This window comes from Lissotriton helveticus, chromosome 6 (assembly GCF_964261635.1).
Source record: "Lissotriton helveticus chromosome 6, aLisHel1.1, whole genome shotgun sequence".
Taxonomy (NCBI): domain Eukaryota; kingdom Metazoa; phylum Chordata; class Amphibia; order Caudata; family Salamandridae; genus Lissotriton; species Lissotriton helveticus.
This window is the reverse complement of record NC_136067.1, coordinates 1597698197-1597718590: the sequence shown is the minus strand read 5'-3', so window position 1 is coordinate 1597718590 and position 20394 is coordinate 1597698197. Positions and strand designations below refer to the sequence as shown.

Below are 20394 nucleotides of genomic sequence, written 5' to 3'. Positions count from 1 at the left end.
GGGTTATGTCTAAAGTTCATATTCATGTTTTGACTGTTAGACACCTCACACGCAAAAACAAAACAGGTGCTCGGCTCAGCCTTATAAGGCCCTTGGTGTACGCCCCCACTGTACTGTTTCGACACCAGCGTTTACCTGCTAAAAGGAGTGACTTTTGATTTAAACATACATTTATAAAAGAGCTTGACATTTGCTCACGGGACGAGCCGGTTTTAAACGGAAGTGCCTAAACATGTACCCTCTGCCTATATGATGCCCATTCATCTTTAGAAAAACCTGCCTTTACCACCTCCTTGCTTCTGTTTTGCCTTTTCTTTCAACACACCTGCAGCTTTTGCGGCCAGCGTTGAAGTGTCTCCCTTGATATTTCACAGCCTCTCACCTCAGGAACTGCTGCTAAGGCGCGAATGACAGGTCAACGGTTGGAGATCAGAGGCCAAGCTCGTCCCACGAGCATCGGGGAATGAGCGATATTTGCATATGTAAGGGGCGACGAGTGGTAGAGAGCAACAATCACAAGGCAATTCTTCTCGTTAGCGCGTTTTAAAAAATGAAGTACCCACTTTGCAATCGTTTTTAGGAGTGTCGTCCAGTGATTACCTCTTCCAAGTAAGTATGCCCGCCTGCGATGAAGGCAGCGAGCGTGTCTGCAGCATTAGCCAGTGCTTAATTTGTACGGGTGGGTGCAGATGTCAGCCACTGGCACTCGGTGGTTACACATTTGTTTTTCATTATCTGAGTTTAAACCCAGTGCAATTGAGGGAAAAGTTAAGGGGGGTGGGAGGTGAACAAGAGATCGCTAGGAAAACAGTGATAAAAAGAGAAGGCAAGGATGAAAAAAAAAAACTCACAATAAAGAATACGACAATGAAATGGCAAATAAATAGGGTGAAAGAAATGTGTATAATTAGGACTAGGCAGCTTTGGCATTCGTGATTCCGGCGTCCGTAAGTCCGGGAGGCGGGCTTCTAGAACAATGTTGGGCCCGTAACCTTATTTTTTTTTCTTTTTACGAAATAAAATAAATCAAATTTGCTTAAACCTATGAGCTAACACAGCCCATCCCCAGATGTTCTTGCGTTTTCACGCACGAGACAGGCACAAGCTAGCAAGCGTGATGTATTGTTTGGGAAAACGAGAAAGGGCTGCCTGGGGCTGTTTGCTCTAAGCCTGCACGCGCCTCGTTTTGACGACCCATATCCCGGGCAGTTATCTCCGAGACCTCATGTGGCTTCAGGAACAATTATGCAAGCACCCACAGACCCCTTTGTGAACCGCGATCTCCTTTCAGTATCATTTTCATGGTCAGCAAGGGGTTGGCACGAACGGAATTGAAGGATTGTGACCCGGGACCCCACCCCGCTCCCGGCTGAAGGTTGAATTCGGCCATGCCACAAAAGAGAAAAGCACGTAACACTAGAGCTAAACACCCCAGAGCCGAATTTACCTGTCGGCCTCCTACAATCTTTATCCTCATAGTTGTTACGCCAAAATGCATAATATATTTTTTTTTAAAGTATATCAAAATCACAAGAGGTGCCAGATAAAACAAGTCAGGTCCCGGGCCGGCAGCCAATCACAGCGCGGCCCGGGAATGACGTCACGGGGGTGTCCCGGGCCGGCAGCCAATCACAGCGCGGCCCAGGACAAAGGGGCGGGACTTAAAAAAACACCGAGAAACGCCCCCGGATCGCGTTTTCTCGAGAAAGCGTGATTGACAGCCTCTGTCTCCCAATGGCTAGCCTCCATTTATGGAGCTAGCCAATGGGAGACAGAGGCGGAACCAAAGTCGATATGTAGGATCATGAGGTTTCGCCATGGGCGGAGCAACTGCTACGCAGTTGCAACGCCCAGGGCGAAACCTAAACACCTCAACAAAAGCATGCAAGTGAAAAGTAGAAAAGTAGAAAATACGCCCCCATTTAAACTTGGTGCACACTGGTTTGCAATACAAAACTAAAAAAAATAATAGCAACGGGCAGCTATCTTGCAATGCTATCGCTGTTCTGAAGTTCCAGCTGAGCTGCCACATTTCAGAGAAAAGCAATGATGCCAATGCCCAATAGCATTCCATTGCCACACAGTAAACCTAACACTGGGTAGCCATTTTTGAATGCTGAAGTGTACAGAGTATCATTGTTGTCCTGATCTGATCCATGGTAGCCAAAAAGCTTATTCTGAACAGGATTCATACATTGGAAGGTAGGACAGTGATACACTATTGACAATAACATTCCACAACAGGTGATCAGTTTAGAAACAGTGGACTGCCTGTACACAGCACACCAAAGAGTAACTCTGTTTGACGCGTGCATCCCTTTCGGACTGCAAACACAAGGCGGGAGAAGGAAAGGAATGAAAGGAGACCTAAAGAATAAGAAAAAAAACAAGCATTTCCAATGTAATAGGTCTCGCATTTCCGAGAGTTTGAGCTATTGGCATTGTAAACGACAATCGCTTTTATTTATGTGCTGTTTTTAAAACTGATAAATACATGGCATTGTCATTTACAATGCCAATAGCTTAAACTCTCACAATTGAGAGAACTATTGCATTGCACATACAGCCCCCCCAAGCTTTGTGTACACTTGTGACGTGCATGCTAGCAACATGCAAGGTATTAGGGAATGTGGAATAAGTGGATAATACAATAATTGATTGCGAACTACTTCAGCTACTCTCCATGTATACATTTGATTCTCCCCTCTCAACAGCTAGTCACCAACTGTTTGGCTGCAAGTAATTGTTTGAAATCACGGGTAAAACATCCACACCCTCGTGCTCTCTCGAAGCAAATTTAAACATTTTAAACGCAAGCTAAAGCTTATTTACATGCAGGTGATTTAGCTAGGATCAACATTTCTGGGGTGTCCTCGACCTGCCAACCATCACATGGAACCCAGACCTCGAAAGATCTATAAAGTAATCGCATTTCTAAAAAAAACAACATACATTCCAGAGGGGAAAACGCCTTTTTGCAAAAGAACTTAAAACACATACTGAAAACGATTAACACAAGTCCAAATGTGTGTATGTGTAGTGTTGTAGTGCCTCCACGGTGTCAGAAACTCATTTGTAATACTTTTCACCCCATTACCCTGAGACATCATGTCTCACACATTGGAGATTAGTTGCACTCTCTGCCAGACTCATTTGACTTTTCGCAACGAGGTTCCTACCTTGCATTCACGTTTTCTAGCACGAGCCCTTGGTAGGAAGCCAAAGAATTGCAAACCTAAACTGCTGGCCATATACATCAGCGATCAGCAGTTGGAAGCACCGTCAAAACACTTTTCAGCCCTGCGATCGACCCCAAAGTGCTGCTCCCGTAACAAGGGCTGCAACAGCTGTGCCTACAGGCCTTTTACTGGCGGAGGTTCCAGATCCCTGCTCTGGAGGATCAATCATAGAGTAGAGGGGATCTGTAGGCATTACCTTAGCGTTAGAACTGGATCACAGAATAGATGAACACCACACCCCCACATTCAAAGGAACTGACCCCGCTACCTCCAGTACACAGGGACTGCTGCTGGAGGAAGTGTGGGACACGATCAAACCGTCTCTCTAAGCGGATTCCCTGATCACGTTCCCCGGGATGGACATCCTACTTCTCTAAGCCATTCAAACGCTCTTCAACTGCTTCAACTCTCTGGCATTCGGACATCATCCATACATGAGAAAAACGCTACTGCCTGGGACTGTAAAGGATGATCATCTGTCGGCCCCAGTGTACACATACCTGCCGTAAGCCAGAACCAAAGGAACAGCAGCGGCAGCGCGCAAAACTAAAGTACTAACCAGGAAGTCAGGCATCCTTGCCCGTGACATGGGCGGGGCCTGTGACGCGGCCGGAAGAGGCCGGTGTTGGTCGTTGATGCGGGGCTCCCATCATGGAGGGAGAGCCCCGCGGTAGCGTGAAGATCCAGAGAAGTGCCCCGCGTGTGGAGATGCGCCGGAGAAAAGGAGCTCAGCGAGGCGACGCGACAAAAGAGCACGGTGAGTGGAGGGGGGGATATGTGTGTCTGTGTGCGCGCGCGTGTGTGTGTGCGCGCGGGATCCCCGTGAGTGGTGGGGAGGTGCGTGTGTGTGTGTGTGTGTGTGTGTGTGTGTGTGCCTGCCTGTGTGTGTATGTATGCCGGGGGGGGGGGGGAGGGGGGGAGTGTGTGCACGTGGGAATGTGTGTGCGCATGCGTGACTGTGTGTGATTGAGAGAGGCTGCGAATGCGAGGCAGGGGAGGTGCACGGCGCCCTCGAGAAGGAATCTGAGACAGCGAGGCTCGTGCCTGAACGCTGTCTCACATTCCCCCAAACACGCCGGCAATAGGTGCTTCGCTGCTTCGCGCTCGACCTAAAAACTATAGGACTGGTCACCAGGCAAGATACTGAAGAACACTCTTTATCAAACTGAGCGAATGTGCACATGTGCTCTGGTAAAATGCTGTTACTCGCAGAGCAATAGAGCAGTGTCAGAAATGAGCTAACCCACTGTCACATCCATTATGTTGTCATGGGGAGGAGAATTCAAATGATACTTGAACAGACAGAATAGGACTGACCGAAAAACTGATCCTCTGTGTATATATGTAGAATGTTCATATCTTTAGGTCTCGCTGAGTCAGCACATGCGCTGCTCTGCGAGAAATTTAGTAAACGGGCTTTTAAAACTGCTACCAGCGGCTTTTCCTGGCCTCATACTTGCGTACACGTGCACACACGCAGCCGCCATGTGGGTTTCTGTCAAGGCTGATTAAGCCTTGCCTGCCTCTCTCCGCACTTCAGCTTTTGCCGTCGAGCGCGCACACCTTAATTAACTTTCGCGCATGTCTTGGCCCCCCACTGTGCTCCTCACTTCTTTTGGCTTGACTGCCATCTGGCTTTCCTCGCGGCATCCCTCCGCCCCACCCCCACCACAGAGCACATCTCGCAGGCGCGCATCTTTACTTCGCCTCAGTTCCAGCCTGCGGTTGGGTGCGCTTCACTTCCTCATACTAAAAGAATCTGGGGCCCTACCCTATTGACAGCACACCAGTTGCAAGCAATGACTCCCTTCGCAAACGGCAACGTCTGCTGCAGTTTCTGGCGATTGGGAGGTAATGCTCAAGTCCCTCTGTGAATGTTCAGGTGTTTCAGGGTTCCAAATGCCGCCACAGGCCACACAGCTAACCTTTCTGGACGACATACCTCTGTGTACTACCACTGTACCAGAGTCATCTGGGCACTGTAGATCTGGTCCACCCTGTCTCAGCTCACCAGGCACAGCGCTTCATGAGGGCCCCCAGGCCGACACCTTGCTTGCACCACGTCTGTACCTGGTTGTCGAACGCTACTCACGGAGGATCAGTGCGTACCCACTGCAACAGCACTTCTTCTTGCCCCAGGGAGCCCTCACCGTAGCACTCAGTTTCTTTATCGGCTATTGGGTGCCTTTTGTTCACTGCCGGTTGCCTTGCGTTAGGCCAGCACCCCTGGGTTTCATCTAGGAGCACTTCCTGTGTCCAACCGTGAAGCCTGGGCACTCACAGACAGCCCCACCTGGCCTCAGCTCCTGCAGACGGCACGCCAACCAGTCACACCACTATGTGTGTTGCATGCAGTCCAGGCGAATGCACACGTGGAGTCAACTTCGGCCCCTGCTCTGACACCACCAGAGCATGGGATTGGAGGCCTCACTGTGCGTCCACCCGCTGCAGCTCCTTATTTGCAAGAGCGGGCCAACACGTGCAGCAGACTTCTGCCCTCTCACCAGCATCTTCACTGCCAACGGGGGTGAGGGAGACCGTGTCCACCGCACCTGTCACCCATACATGTGCGGCCTTGCTCACACCGCCACCAGACCGGCAGTCCGATCCCACAGACCCGAGGCCAGCAAGCGTGATATGGACCGCCTCCAAAGGATGCTCCTGCGGCCGGGTAATGCATAATCCCACCGATTGCCGATGCAGTTTCAGCTAAGGTAAACCCAGCAACGAGTCACCTTTATCGGGCAGCTCCCCAGGATAGTTGACTCACTCAGGAGCTCGGCCTGCTACATCATAGGTTGCATGCACATCGGCTGCAATCCCACCACTATCTCTCACTTTAACATTGGATTTTCGGCACCGATGTACGCCAAATTGGAATTACTCACAGAAAACCGCAGTTTACAGAGTTTTTCTTTATATAGCGCAAACTTAACCCAAATCGGTTATCAAGCATTGGCATAGCCAATATGTCTCGCCTTTGGGACCTTATAAGTGTTTAGTCATGCAACAGTTAATAATGTTGCACCGAGGATATTGTGCTGCATAACTAAATACTTAAAAGGTCCCAAAGCCGAGACCTATTGGCTATGCCAATGCTCGTTTTAAATAAGGGGCTAGAAGACAACTACACCTGCCAGGCCCTCCAGGTAGGGGCTAGCAAGGAGTACCACTTAACAAATCTTCTGACCTCTAGGGCTTTGTCAAGTAATTAACCAACGCCAAATGTCTTGCTTACAAGAGTAATCTGCGAGATTGCATGAAATAAAACAGTGGTATACAGCCATTAACACACTGTAATGTTAAACCAGCGTTAAAGCCCTAATGACTAACACACAATTATCACGATAAGTCAGGCCTAACACTGTACAATTCATTTATCCAACAACCGATTCAGGCCTTCTGTACTCCCATAAGATTCTCCACCAGGTCATTATCTGATACAGTCTTAAAATTACAAATATTTAAAGGATTATAGCCTGCAAAAAGTACAAGCTTTCCTGAACATTAACTAATCTTCTACCCGTGGTTTTGCCACAGGGTGTAACTAACACCAACACTCTTACCTATGAAATGTGTCTGTGAGATTCCCTGTAACAAAACACTTGTCTACACGCTTTAACACAGTTTAATGACAATTCACCCAGATAGATTTATTGGCTTTTACATATGCTTTTCACAATAAATAAATTAGACCTACTTCCTTTGTCATAATGTCTTGTAATAACCAGTCAGGCTTATAGCTTTGATCAATTGCTTTTCACATAAAGCAATTCAATGCTGCGGTGTTGAGGATAAGCTTTCCCACACAAGGTAAAAAGTGAAGCACAAGCACACAACATCTGCCCAATCAATATCCACATGCAAAGTAGTCAACATATGGGCAGAGTAAAAGCCCAAGGAGCACTTCCATACTCAAAGTAGTTCCCTCCAGTGAAAAGAATGACTATGAGAAAATCAGTAGTGCTTCCTAAACCTTATTTTCCTGTTGGTCACAAAAGATCACAACAGGAGCACTGACTGTTAAGCCAGACCTAACAAAATCTCATGCTCGCATACACACATTCATAAACACATCTAATTTAAACCAAAATACATTTTCCACAGCATCTAACTGTATATTTTTTGTGAAGCGGTGATGAAAAACAAGCATTTGAAAGTCAATACATCTGGTATAAATTCCCAGCCTTCTAGCTTGACAAGTGCTTGTTTTGCCATGTTTTTTGTAAAACTGTATTCTTGTGGGATCTGCGGATCCCCATCAAAATAAAAAATAAACAGTGGCTAAAAACAGTTTCTTTGCTTGCGCCCGGCACACCTTAAAACAGGTGCCCCGGTTGCAATCAGGTAACGTGTGCCCCATTACATGGAATGCGATGCCCCCAGGGCTGCCGGGAACTCACTCTGCCCTGGGGGCAACACATTAAAGTGAAAAATGGAACGGCTGCTTTGAAGTCTTTCTGTGTTTCCCTGTGCAGGCGCAACCTGCCTTCACTTTTAGGGGAGATTAGAGATTCCCTTTCAGGTGGGTGCAGTCAGTGACTGCATCCGCCTGCAAGTGGATGTCTAGGGGGTCCATGGGCCCCCCTCTTTTCCCCTCCAGCAGGCTGCAAGCAAGGGGTGCACTGACAGAGCGCCGCCTTTTAGGGGGAGCCCCCTGTCAGAGCGCCTCCTGGCAGCTTCCTTGCCTCTGCACCCGCGTCTAAAATACGGCGCAGAAGCAATGCCCCCATGCAAAAGAGGGAACGTCCTCTAAAGTCAGCTCTTGCGCTTATGTGTGCCACCGCCATCAGAATTATAGAAGGGGTTGCACAAGCATCTGCAGCCCCTTCTGTAATACCAAATGCCCGTTGCGCCCCTGACACACTTCCATAATACGGCACCTGATTCTTTATCTGCCATCAGTTCACTGGCTAGAAAAAAAATCTGGCCTAGCTAAGGATGTCAAATAGGCTACGCAGTCACTTGGCAGATGTAATGGGAGAAAAGCTTTGAAGAGGACACTTAATTTTGGGGTCAGACACATGGATCTTAATTACAGAGGGTCAGCTTTAGCCATTCACAATATCTTGCATCTCACTACTCAACAGTAAACTTAGATGCCACATAGACCATCTACTCCCTCATTACCAAACGACCACATTTAAAATTAATATTTACGTTCTTTGCAAAAAAAAGATCATTTACATGACTTTCTGGAACACAATGATTTAAATAAGAGAAAACTGTAGCAGGTAGGAGCGCAACTATTAATTAACTATACCCAAGTCAACGCATGCCACAATGTTCCTACAGTTTCAGTTGCATCAAGCTTACAGTAAAAATCCATTTTTTTTTTTAAAGTAAATTATATATTTGTAGGGAGAACAACTGCACGCAAATTGACCAAGCTTCAAGAAAAAGTGAAATTTCATAGATGGGCAGGTTAATCTGCTTTTCTCACGGAGGTCCATTTGGAAGATTCTTCATAGAAGGAACAATAGTCTTAAATGTTCGTATTGTTTAAACTTTGAAAATTGGTCTAAACAGTATGATAATTCACGCTTGGCAAGTCCAAAATTCCGCTTGGCACGTTCGCAAGAATCACACTGCCCTTGAATCGGGAAGCCCAACTAAAATGATCCTGTGCGGACTAATTCCGCACTCAGCATTTTAACGAACATTCTTTTACGAATTCATAAACGTGAACTTTGGCAAAAACAAATGTACAATTCTTCAGAAACCCAGGCGCAGTTAACATCCACAACTGTGAATGGCAAAACCTTTAAGAATTTGCAATTATCAATATTTGGTAGGAATACATTTCGTTTCTAACACAATTGTTTGTTTTTGAGAGAAATTGGAAATGCATACAGTAAAAGGAAACATTCCAACAAACATCGAAAAAATTATTCCTTACCTTTAAAGTCCACTTCTCCATTCCCATCTGTATCGAATATGTCTATTACTCGTTGTACTAAAGGGTTCTGTTGTAACTCTGGCAAGGACATAAACTCTTCGACGCTCAAGGAACCAGAATTGTCCAAGTCAAGTTTCTTAAACCTCTTTCCTAGTCGTTTAATTTCATCCGCATCAACTAAAATAAAAACAGGAACATAAGTATATTCTTTAGTTAACACATTTGGCGATTTTCTTTAAATCCGCATCCCTAAATCTGAGAAATAATACATTTCACGCTATAAATGAAAATTACCTGTCTTTTTGCGCGCAGCAGCCATAATACAAGCTGCGATTTAGAGTGGCTTTGCTGACTAGGACTTTTAAACGCAAGGGATTAACAGCGATTAGCCGATTGTCATGTCCACGTGACGAGCACTACATAATCATTCAAGGTACCTCGCACGACGGCCGGTTAAATGCAGACAAATAAAATGCACACCAAAAGCACGACAACGTTAATAGCAGACCACAATATTTTGCTGTATGAAGGAAGCGACAAAGACTCAAGCATGACATGCTAATGCAGGGAGTATACTGCAGTTAATACACAGGGTTATTATGCAACAGCAGAGCTAACTTTACACAAATTACATTTTTCCAACTTTACACAGTTTATACAACGGTAAAGAAATATTTTTTTAAGTAGCAATAGTTATTACAAGAAAGGTGAAAAATAACATTGCTTAACGAAAGAGTTTATTCATAACAGTTTAGATAGATTTAGTGTGCTGAAGCAGTTAGTTAGCTGTAGAAAAAGTTACTTACATTTTGTAACGTTCTACCCGATGAGTATATGTCATTTAACGACATACTCCTACCCTTAAGAACATTCCCAAGGGCCAGACTGGACCCTGAGAATTATGCTGCAATGCACGGCGTGGCTCTGCAGTGAATCCATAACACCGGAAAGCGACGGGGTGGAGCTGTATACAAGACCACCCCTGCTACCGGAGGTCAGTTCCTTTTATTTTTCTGAGACAAGGAGCAAAGAATAAACTGCCAGAGCCAGTGCGCAGATTCCTAACTTGGGACCTTTATCCACTCCACAAAATGGGAATGTGGGTGGGCACGCAGTAATAGGGGGTTAGACAGAGTATCCATCAGAAAGAGCATTACCAAAATTAAGTAATTAGTTCTTCTGATGGATACTCCGAACCGTGGACTCCTTACCTTCAGATAGATATAATAGCAGTACCTCACAAAGGTAGAGTGTTTGGGGAATGAACTTCGACCAAAAAGCCCTGCAGAACTGAGGCGGCAAAGTGACTTTCCCACCAGACCATCAAGGTTGTGGTGGTTCGTGAACTTATGCACAGACACCAACGTCACAGCTTGCCAGATACACAGAACAGGTACGCCTCATGTCAAAGCCGTAGTAGTGGTCTTGGCCCTCGAGGAATGAGCACATGTTCAGAAGTTGCCTCTTTGCCAGTGTGTAGCAGATCTAAATATGGAGGACTATCCACCTCAAGATGTGGTCCTCTTATGCAAGCTTTCCCTTTCTCTGCCCCAAGAAACCTATAAAGAGCTGATCATCCAGCCAATGGTCTTTTGTGCGAGCAATGTAAAAGTTCTGAGCTCTTTTAGAAGAGACAATGAAGCCTTCATTGAGGAAGCACAAAAAATGCTGGCACAGTAATTGATCTGCCAACTTGAAAGGAGTCCCAAACTTTGTCAGGAAGGTGGTGATGGTCCTCAGTGACAGTTTGTGCAGAAAGAAGGTGGCATTGGGTGATATAACTAAAACAGCCTGCAGTTTACTCACACTATGTGTCGACAATAATAATGAAGACTGTCTTTAATGTTATGAGCCTGAAAAGAACAGCTGTGCAAAGCCTCAAAGAGTGTGCACATGAGATACGACAAGTTAAACTTCAGATCCCACTGGAGAATAAAAAATGGTTTGGGTGGAAAACATAGGAGTCAAACCTTTTATAAAACACATCACAACAGGTGACTCAATCCAAGACAGTTGGTATAGGGAACACAGGAAAGCCAAAAGGGTCGAAATATTTCACTGTGCCAATCGCCAGGCCCTGTTGGGCTAAAGAAAGAACAAACAAAAGAACATCAAAGCCTTTGTTGAAGGGGGTCATTGTTTCAGGCATCACAATAGGCAACAAAGTGGCCCCAGCGACTTTGAGAAAGGGCATCTGGCAGAGAGAACAATATCTGCCACCTTGGTCCGCAAATAAAATGCATTTAGCTGCAGCTGTTCGATCTCCAAGCATGGAGGTGTGGTTGGTGTAGGTTCTGGAGACACGGATGCAGTACCCTGTTTGTTGTTGAGACAGAAAATCCTCCTAAAGTAGCAGCTTGATCGGAGGACAAATGCCCCAGGCTAAGGAGTTCTGGGTAGCACATTGTCCTGGCCCAGCCTTGACTGTCTTGCAATGCCTCAGAACTCGAGGCAGGAGAGGTAGCGATGGGAATATGTTCAATGGTCTTTCTGTCCATTACAACCTGAATGTAAATCCTAACGAACACCTATGAGAAACTTCAGTTCCCATTGATGATGCAGCATTTTCTCAGCAGTAATGAACAGATCTTATCCCGGGTGTCCTACACTGATCGAAAATGGAATGTGCCGTCCCAGGGTGAAAATGTAGCTTGTGATCTGCAAGACAGTGCCTGCTAAGTTCATCCTCTCTAGCATTCATTGAACCCACAAGGCAATGGCGACCAGGAAGACGTTTTGCTGGTGCAGTCACCTCCAGAGGTGCAGCACTTCCTGGCACAACATCCAGGAAACCGCTCTCCCATGCCAATCGCAGTACCACATCCCTAGTCCTGATGATACCCCACTATCCTTAAGGGGTCGAAACCCTGTCGAAAAGATTACAGAGACAGCCAACGTTTCCATTTTTTGCTGATACAATGATTACATTCATGTGTCCATGAGTGTTTTTAATTGAAACTGCTGCCTCATATTTGTGTCAACCAAGTACCTGTTTTTGCGGTTGCTTTATGTCACGGTCTTATCTTTGGTTCTGGTTTGTTTACACACCATAGGTCTTTTGCTACTATATTTTCTCTCTACACACTTTCAAAAACGTTTTGTGGATTAGTTTGAATAAAACTCTGTTCGGTTGAATCGTGTTACTTACTGGTTGAGTTATCATTGCGCCTTCCAAACGTGTTTGATTCAACATTGTTATTTTTCGGATTGAGTCCGCACGGGAATATCGATGATATTCATCATTTTCATTTGAATGTGTTCCATGTGAACGCATGTTTCAAAGATCGAAGGATCTCCGGCCAAAAGCCTAAAGTTCTTAAAGAATGGAAACCAGCTCTATGCCAGAGACCCAGGGCCTAAGACCCCACCTCTCCCAGATGCCCCTACTCCCTAGTGCCAAAATAATGATGTGTCAGACAAAACCAGGAGCTCTGGGTGGGGAGGGGAAAGAAGCTTTGAGAAGGTTGGGTTGACCTGCGCCAACCCCTACTGCAAACCATACACCATCCCCTTCAGGATCTAAAGGGAGTCTGAGGCAGCCCAGATGCTGGGCTCCCTGCGATCGGAGGTTTCACCTCAGAGCATGCATGGGCCACCTGGCATTTGGGATGAAGAGGATGCACAAGGCCAGAAGACCATGAAGTCTCAACCTCACGAGGACCAGGACAAACGTGATCATATCATGAATGTCCCAGGCTTGCTGCGGCAGAATAAAGGCTCTGAATACCACGGTGTCAAGAACTGCTCCAGTGAAAGCAAGTCTTTGTCTGGGCTCAGGGGGACTCTGGCTCAATGATGGTGAAACCCAATGATATTAGGAGCGCAGGCATCATCCAGACCAAAGGCTGTCAGAGAGACTGTGGTGAGCCCACCTATAGATGCCAGACATCGCAGTACAGGAATACATGTACTTCTGAACTCCAAAGTTGGGCAGAGACCACTGCCAGCACTTTCACAAACACCTGAGAGGCCAAAGGAATGGTAAACTGAAAGTGTTCTTGGCCCACTTTGAACCACAGGTAACACTTGTCTGGCTGCATGATGGCTATATGCAAATGATTATCCTTCCAAGAACGCCATCCAGTATCCTGGGTCTACAGTGGAAAGGATCTGAGTCAAAGTGAGAATTCTGAACATGTCCCTCCTCAGAAAGGCATTCAGTGTGCAGAGGTGCAAACTAGACCGGAGGCCTCATCAAGTCTTCGTAATGAGGAAGAAACACATGCAGTGTTCCCTATAGGATGTGCACACACACCAGATCTTTCCCCAGCACTCATACAGTACATCTAAGTACACACACCACTGCCTGCATCATGCAAGTGTCAAACTGTTCCTCAGTGCTTCATTTAAAAAAACAAGCATTGGCATACCCAATAGGTCTCGCCTTCGGGGCGTTATAAGTGTTTGGACAGAGCTATTGGCTTTATAAATGTTTTTAATACGTGTTGTAGAGCATTGTGAATGTTGTGTACCATGTTGGAAATTTATAAGTTATAATAAAAAAAAGTGTTATAACTATTTCTGTCACCTTATATATATTGTACAACAAACAAAATGAATACACAAAATGTGTTCTAGTTTATTTGTTTATGCAATGTTGTCAAGGTTTCCTTGCTTGTTGTAATTCATTTTTCAGACCACACAAGTTCCTCTGATTTTGAGGGAAACCCCCCAATTTTTTCCTGTTGGTTTGTTCTCTTTTTTGTTTTTCTTGCACTAATAATTTTACACTGATTTTAACTTTCACGTCCTCAGGTAAGGGTGGGCCTTAGCGTGCCCATACCGCCGAGGTACACTCCCTATGGTCCTGAAGAATGCCCAGTAATCCACACATTAAGGGCAGAAACAGGTCGACCCCACTTAAAGTGGAAATACCCAGACAATTATCATGGTAATTTCCCATCACATCGTTTTTATTCTTGTCAGGTTGACCACCGAATAAAGTTTATATGTGGGATACAACCGAGACATTTTTAAACACTTCTTTTTCACACAACTCTCACAAAACCAGCTCCGTAGTATCCTGGCGTTGAAGCACACCGGGGAGGCATTCGGCTTCTCCCGGTGGGCCCGATGATGAAGCATGTCATCGCCCAGGGCGGTGAGTGAGGGCTTCCTGAGCAAATCAAAGGAGTTTATCACCTCTCTCCTTTTGCGTGCTTATACACATTTAATGAATTACACTCTTTTGTTGTTTAAATAAAGAGAATTAATAGATGTCAAATTTTTATGCCAAACTGAAGTGGTGTGGAGTGATGCTGAGGTGGTTGTGAGTAGTGGCAGAGGTAATGCTCAGGTGGTCCGGAATGATATTGAGGTGATGCCGAAGTGGGGGTGCGATAGTTCCGAGGTGATGCTTTTGTGATACTGAATGATACATAGGTGGTATTGAGTGATGCTGAGGTGTGCTGAGTGATGTTGTGGTGATGAGTTATGCCGATGTTGTGTAGCTGAACTGGTGCTTATGAACTGTCACCATGTGCAGGCCTCCCACAGAAAACTCTTTATTTAACAATATTCCCAAAAACAAAACATCTTTTAATGCTCCATGTTCTTTATTTTGTATAGTAGGCACCTTGTTGGATGTTTGAATGGTTTTGGCATATCAATATAATCAGTGTAGCTGAAAAATAAAATAACGGTGGCAGCGTGGGCCTGTTAAGGGTATTAACGCACCTGCAGATTAACAAAGCCTAAACACCAATCTCGGAGAGGAGACAGTGGGAGGGAGAGAGGGGAAGAGTGAAGGGGGCAGGTGAGGAGCCAGTGAAGGAAGATAAGTTGCAGTGATAAGAAACAATACACAAACTGTTTACTGTAGAGCCGTCTGTTAGAAATGTGGGAGGGGTGGTGGGTCTGCCTCCTGTTACAGTGGCGGTACTGGTGTGCTTCCTGTCTGGGCAGCACAGGGGCACAGATGTTGCTGCTGCTGATTTAAAAACGAACGAATAGTGTAATAAAGAGCAATAATGTCAATGCCAAAGTTGCTAGGAATAATACAAATTAATAATATTATCATACTATCACAGCAGCTTGTGGCGGAGGAGTTTGTCCCTCGGCCGGAGTGGTGAGGACGTCTTGTAAGGAAAGTTGCTAGGTCCAGCACCTTGGTGCTTATGTCAGGGCACTTTATAATCTAGCTTATGGCAGTGGGGTCTGTCCCTCGGCCGGGGTGGTGGGGAAAAGCTTTGTAGGAAAATCTACGAGGTCCAGTAAGTTCACAAATGCTAACATCGGAAACCTGGGCATCTCTGTGTGAAATGTGTTTATTAATCAGAAAACGAGAGAACGACTTGGGTGTGATGGAGGGAGCACGTGTAGTGGAGTGAAGGAAACACACACCACAGCTGCGCAGATGTGAAAGAAAGCACGCACCATGGTGATGAAAAAACACGAATATTAAAAGGTGCACTCCATTTTTAATTTGTGTACTGTGCAATGGGGGAAGGAAGCACGCACCACAGCTGTGCACTGTACAGAGATGTCAAAGGTAGCACGCACCACAGCTGTGCAGAGGTGTGAAAGGAAGCGCGCACCACAGTGCTGAAAAAAAGTGAATGTTAAAAGGTGCTGTCGATTTTTAAGCTGTGTACTGTGCAATTGGGGGGGGGGGGGGGAAGCACGCACCACAGCTGTACACTGTGCAGAGATTTGAAAGTTAGCACGCACCACAGCTAAGCAGAGGCATTATTTAGCAGCCTGTGCCAGCAAGCATGCACAAAAAGCAGGTGCTAATAATTAAGTGCCCATGTTTGCACCGGCAGACAGCAGCTCAAATTAAGCCCTCAGCAAGGGCCTGCGTTACATCCCTGGATCGAGCAAGCACCAAAAGCAATGTGGGGAAAGGAAACACGCACCACAGCTGTGCACTATGCAGAGATGTCAAAGGTAGTACGGACCACAACTGTGTAGAGGTGTTAAAGGAGACGTGCACCGCTGTGCTGAAAATACGTGAATGTTAAACGGTGCGGTAAATTTTTAAGCGGTGTACTGTGCAAGGGAGGAAAGGAAGCACGCACCACAGCTGTACACTATGCAGAGATGTCAAAGGTAGCACGCACCACAGCTGCGTAGAGGTGTGAAAGGAAGCGTGCACCAGTGATGAAAAAATGCCAATGTTAAAAAGTGCGGTCAATTTTTAAGATGGAACCGAAAAAGAGGCAAATACAGAGTACAGCAAATGTCTTGACAAGAACATACCAATACAAAGATAATGCTGCAGGAAGAGAGTGCTGACATAGATGAGATGAGAGTGCTGGAAAAAGAAGCGCACACTCTTGTGGCAGTGGGGTCTGTCCCTTGGCCTGGGTGGAGAGGACGCACCTTGTTAGTATCTTATTGTCATGAAGGCGAGTGCTGGAAAAGAAGCACGCACTCTTGTGGTGGTGGGGTCTGTCCCTTGGCCGGGTTGGAGGGGACGCGCGTCGGAAGGAAAGCTGCAAGGTCTTAAAATGAAACATTATCCACAACAGTTGGCACGCTGCGCACGGCTGCTCGTTCCCGACAGCTAAACGCTGTGGGAGTAAACATTTTCAGAAAAGGTGGGACATGCACCCTTCTTTGGCCAATTGCGTGCTTCCATGTTTGAAAGCCACACGTAAAGGCCAATAGCATGTGTGGAAAATCGAACACCACATGCACACGTTTGCAGAAAGTCTGAAGAGATCCCAAGAGGCCTTCTCCTAGAGCAGCGCATGCGCGCCCCACTAGGCTTGACCTAACAAGCAGCGCGAAAAAATGGCCATTGTTTGCAGCAGAGCAGCACACCCATTAGCAGATCACGCAGAGGAGCAGATCACCAAATCGGGCACCAGGACATTACAGTAGGTAAGTGTTCTTCCAGCCTCCGAGTTCCAGAAGGGTTACAATGTACAGAGCAGGTGCTCCTAAATATGCCGCTTGCTCGTTATTATCCAAGTTGGCGGGCAGCATTCCAGGGAGAGTGTTTTACAGACAATCACTGCAGATCATCTCTTACCTTGCCAGCACATACTCGCTGGCTTGGATGTTTTACCAAATCAGGGGCATTTAATTTTGTAACAAATGTGTAATATTTTTACCATTACTCTTCTGTCTTTGTTTACTTTAATTATTAGAGTGCATAAACGTAGCACTATAACATATTTAAATGTGCTTGCTATTAATATTTCTTGTAATGTATTGCTCTAGGGTTGTGTTTAGTGATCCCTGACTAATAGTTAAAGTAAACATAGGCAGAATGTTCATGTTACAAAGACTCACAGATATGTTGTGGTCCTTTGCATACCAACGACTGATATTTTTCTCTTGGATAGGTGGCAAACTGATCAGATGTTTTAGCATGACTTTTCTGCCTTTGTTTGCTTTAAGAATTACTCAGGGTTCATTAACGCAGCTCAAGAAAACATTTAAATATGCTTTCCCCTTATATTTCTCTCCTGTTCTAGGGCTATATTACTAATCCCTGATTAATAATTAAAGTAAACAGACAGAAAGCGAATATTCCAAATGATTTGATATACAATCCTATTAGAGTATATTTCCGGGTCTTTGCAAAAAAAAAAAAGGCCAGTATTTGCCCATGAAAGGTGACGAACCTGTGTGTCAAGTGTCGCCTCCCCTTGTATCTTCTGTTTTTTTCCCCTCATTCCTTTTACAAGGCTGAGTTGCCACCTTCCCAAAAGAAATAATACCAGCCATTTGATCATGTTTTAGAAGTACCCAAAGCCAAGATGCAATACCTAAACAAACCTTTATTGTTAAAAAAGCCTACAATTGAAAAAAGACAAACACCCGGAATTGTGAAGCTCGTAACCGCCCATCTCAATGTTGAATTTTGAGACTAAGGTTTTGGCCAAGGCGTTGGCAAACAGATAGCGCCAGATTATTTCAACGGTGGTACACCCCGACCGGGATTTATGCTGGACAGGAGCACACAACTAAAACTTCTTCTTTACGAAGTCATGCAAATGGCAGAGAACCGCTCACACGACCGAGACTGCGGCCCTGCTCTCGCTGGATGCCTGCATGGCATTCGACATCACTGAGTGGCCGTACCAGTCTGCAGTGTTGTCTAGATTGGGTTTTGGTGACAACTTTTGCGAATGGGTCAGACTTTTATACTGCGAACTAATGGCGAGAGTCTGGGTTAACAGGACAATATTCGGGTCTTTCCTGCCGCATTGGGGCAAACATCAGGGTTGTACCAGTACCCCCATCATCTTTGCGCTACCACTCACAGCATGGGTAGAACATGATCCGCTTGTCCACGGCATCATAGGAGAAGGAGGGTGGGAGGAGTGCATCTCGCTGTACGCTGAAGTCCTACTATATGCGCACGGGAAACATCATTTACCACGAAGGCATTACCACTACTCACGTTTACCACGTGACACTTACCACGCAGGGTGCCTTCCACGCAGGGTACCTTCCACGACGTCTTTACCACGGGCTAGGGGGGAGACGTGGTATTCCTTCAAGTGGATCTGCGTGGGCATGGGGGGGCAGAGGGAGGGGGGGGGGGCTCGGAGGGGGGCTGGGGGGGTCTCCCCCCCAAAAATAAAAAGCAGGTTACTTTAACAAAAAAACGAACATAAATTTAAAAGAAAGAGGAAAGAGCCTCCCCCAAAGACGTGCCGTGTACGTCAAAAAAGCAGTCCTTTTTTTATTTTGGTATACGTGTTTTGACGCTTGTTTCAAAGGAGGATGGAAGTAAGGGCTCGTAGAGAAAGACGTGAAGGTAAGACGTTGCAACGCGTAGTAAAATGCTACGTTGTAAATACCAGCGTGGTAAAGCCACTTGCGAGGTAAAATTCGCGTGGTAAAGCCATGCGTGGTAACTGAAATCGTGGTATAATCATATATTCTATGCGCACAAACCCAGTCAGACGATCCATAGGCTTCTACACATACTGCTGTTCCCGCTGGCCGGTATGCAACCCCCCCCCCCCGACGTTCGCATGCGAGGCCCTGGTGCAGATAGACTAATTTAAATATCTGGGTATTCGAATCACTAAATTTGAGGGGGAATTTGTGTCTCCTAACCTTCTCCAGCAGCTGGTGAGATTGTGGGAGGATGTCCATTTGCGTCAGCTTCTGATATCCTTAATGAGTTGAGCCGTCCTCTTCAAGAGGATGGCCCTACCTTGTTTACTGTATGTGCTTCAGAACACCCCATATAAGATTTCAAATTACTTTTTCCAGGCGATAGATGGCGAGTGTGAGGGTGGGTGGTCTGGGGAGCAGGGGAGTATGTGTATAGCATTGCGCAAAGATCTGTTTCGGAGGCTTACAAACAATTTCAAATTGTGAACAGGGAGTGCTTCCAGTAGCTACAGTTAAGACCCGCCTTGAGATGTCATGTGCCAGATGGGGGGAAACTAGCGAATACTCCTCTGTGGAGAACAGGCTCCTCTGGATCGGATGGTAGAGAAGGCCATCTCTTTCACATACCGAAAGCTCATAAACAACTCTGACTCTTCCTGCGCGGACATCAGTACTTTTCACAACTTTCCACACCAGAGGCGCGAAGCCATGGTGTGACATACCATGGTGTGTTAAAAAATGAATAGCTAGGGCCCTGAAGGGGAACATTCCTGACAGTTAGAACAAATTCCGTAGAGTGGGGAGGATGGGTGAGTCTGTAAGGAATCTGCAGCTAGATCAGGTCTCTACCAGATAAGGTGTTACCGAAGATAAGTAACTTGTCCATCTATTAGAGACATCTAGCTGTAGGTTCCTTACCTTTGAACAGATACCCAAGCAATACTACCCCTGGAGGAGCGACTGCGGGACGGCTTAGACCGGATGCACACAACCTAGGATTCATCCTGGACTACTCCCTCACGATGACCAAGCAAGTCAACGCCATCTCATCCTCATGCTTCAACACTCTGCACATGCTCCAAAAGATCTTCCGGTGGATCCCCACCGAGACCAGAAAGACCATCACCCAGGCACTCGCGACCAACCGACTGGACTACGGGAACGCCCTCTACGCATGAACCAAAGCCAAACTCCAGAAAAGGCTCCAGCGCATACAGAATGCATCTGCACTACTCATCCTCGACATCCTTCGCCACAGCCACATATCTGCCCACCTGAGAGACCTGCACTGGCTTCCCGTCAGCAAAAGGATCACCATCAGGCTCCTCACCCATGCACACTAAGTGCTCCACAACACGGGCCCCGAATACCTCAACAGCCGCCTCAAGTCCCACACTCCAACCCGCCAGCTCCGCTCCGCCAGCCTCGCCAGCGTACCACGGATACGCAGAG

General features: G+C 46.2%; 1 protein-coding gene across 1 annotated transcript in view; it reads right to left on the bottom strand.

Moving 5' to 3' along the window:
- The window catches only part of PPP3R1 (protein phosphatase 3 regulatory subunit B, alpha), a 237969-nt gene that overhangs the window by 92367 nt on the left and 125208 nt on the right, over positions 1-20394 (bottom strand). The window contains 1 exon segment of the mRNA XM_078649398.1: positions 9139-9315. Within this exon segment, the coding sequence (XP_078505524.1) occupies positions 9139-9315 (177 nt within the window).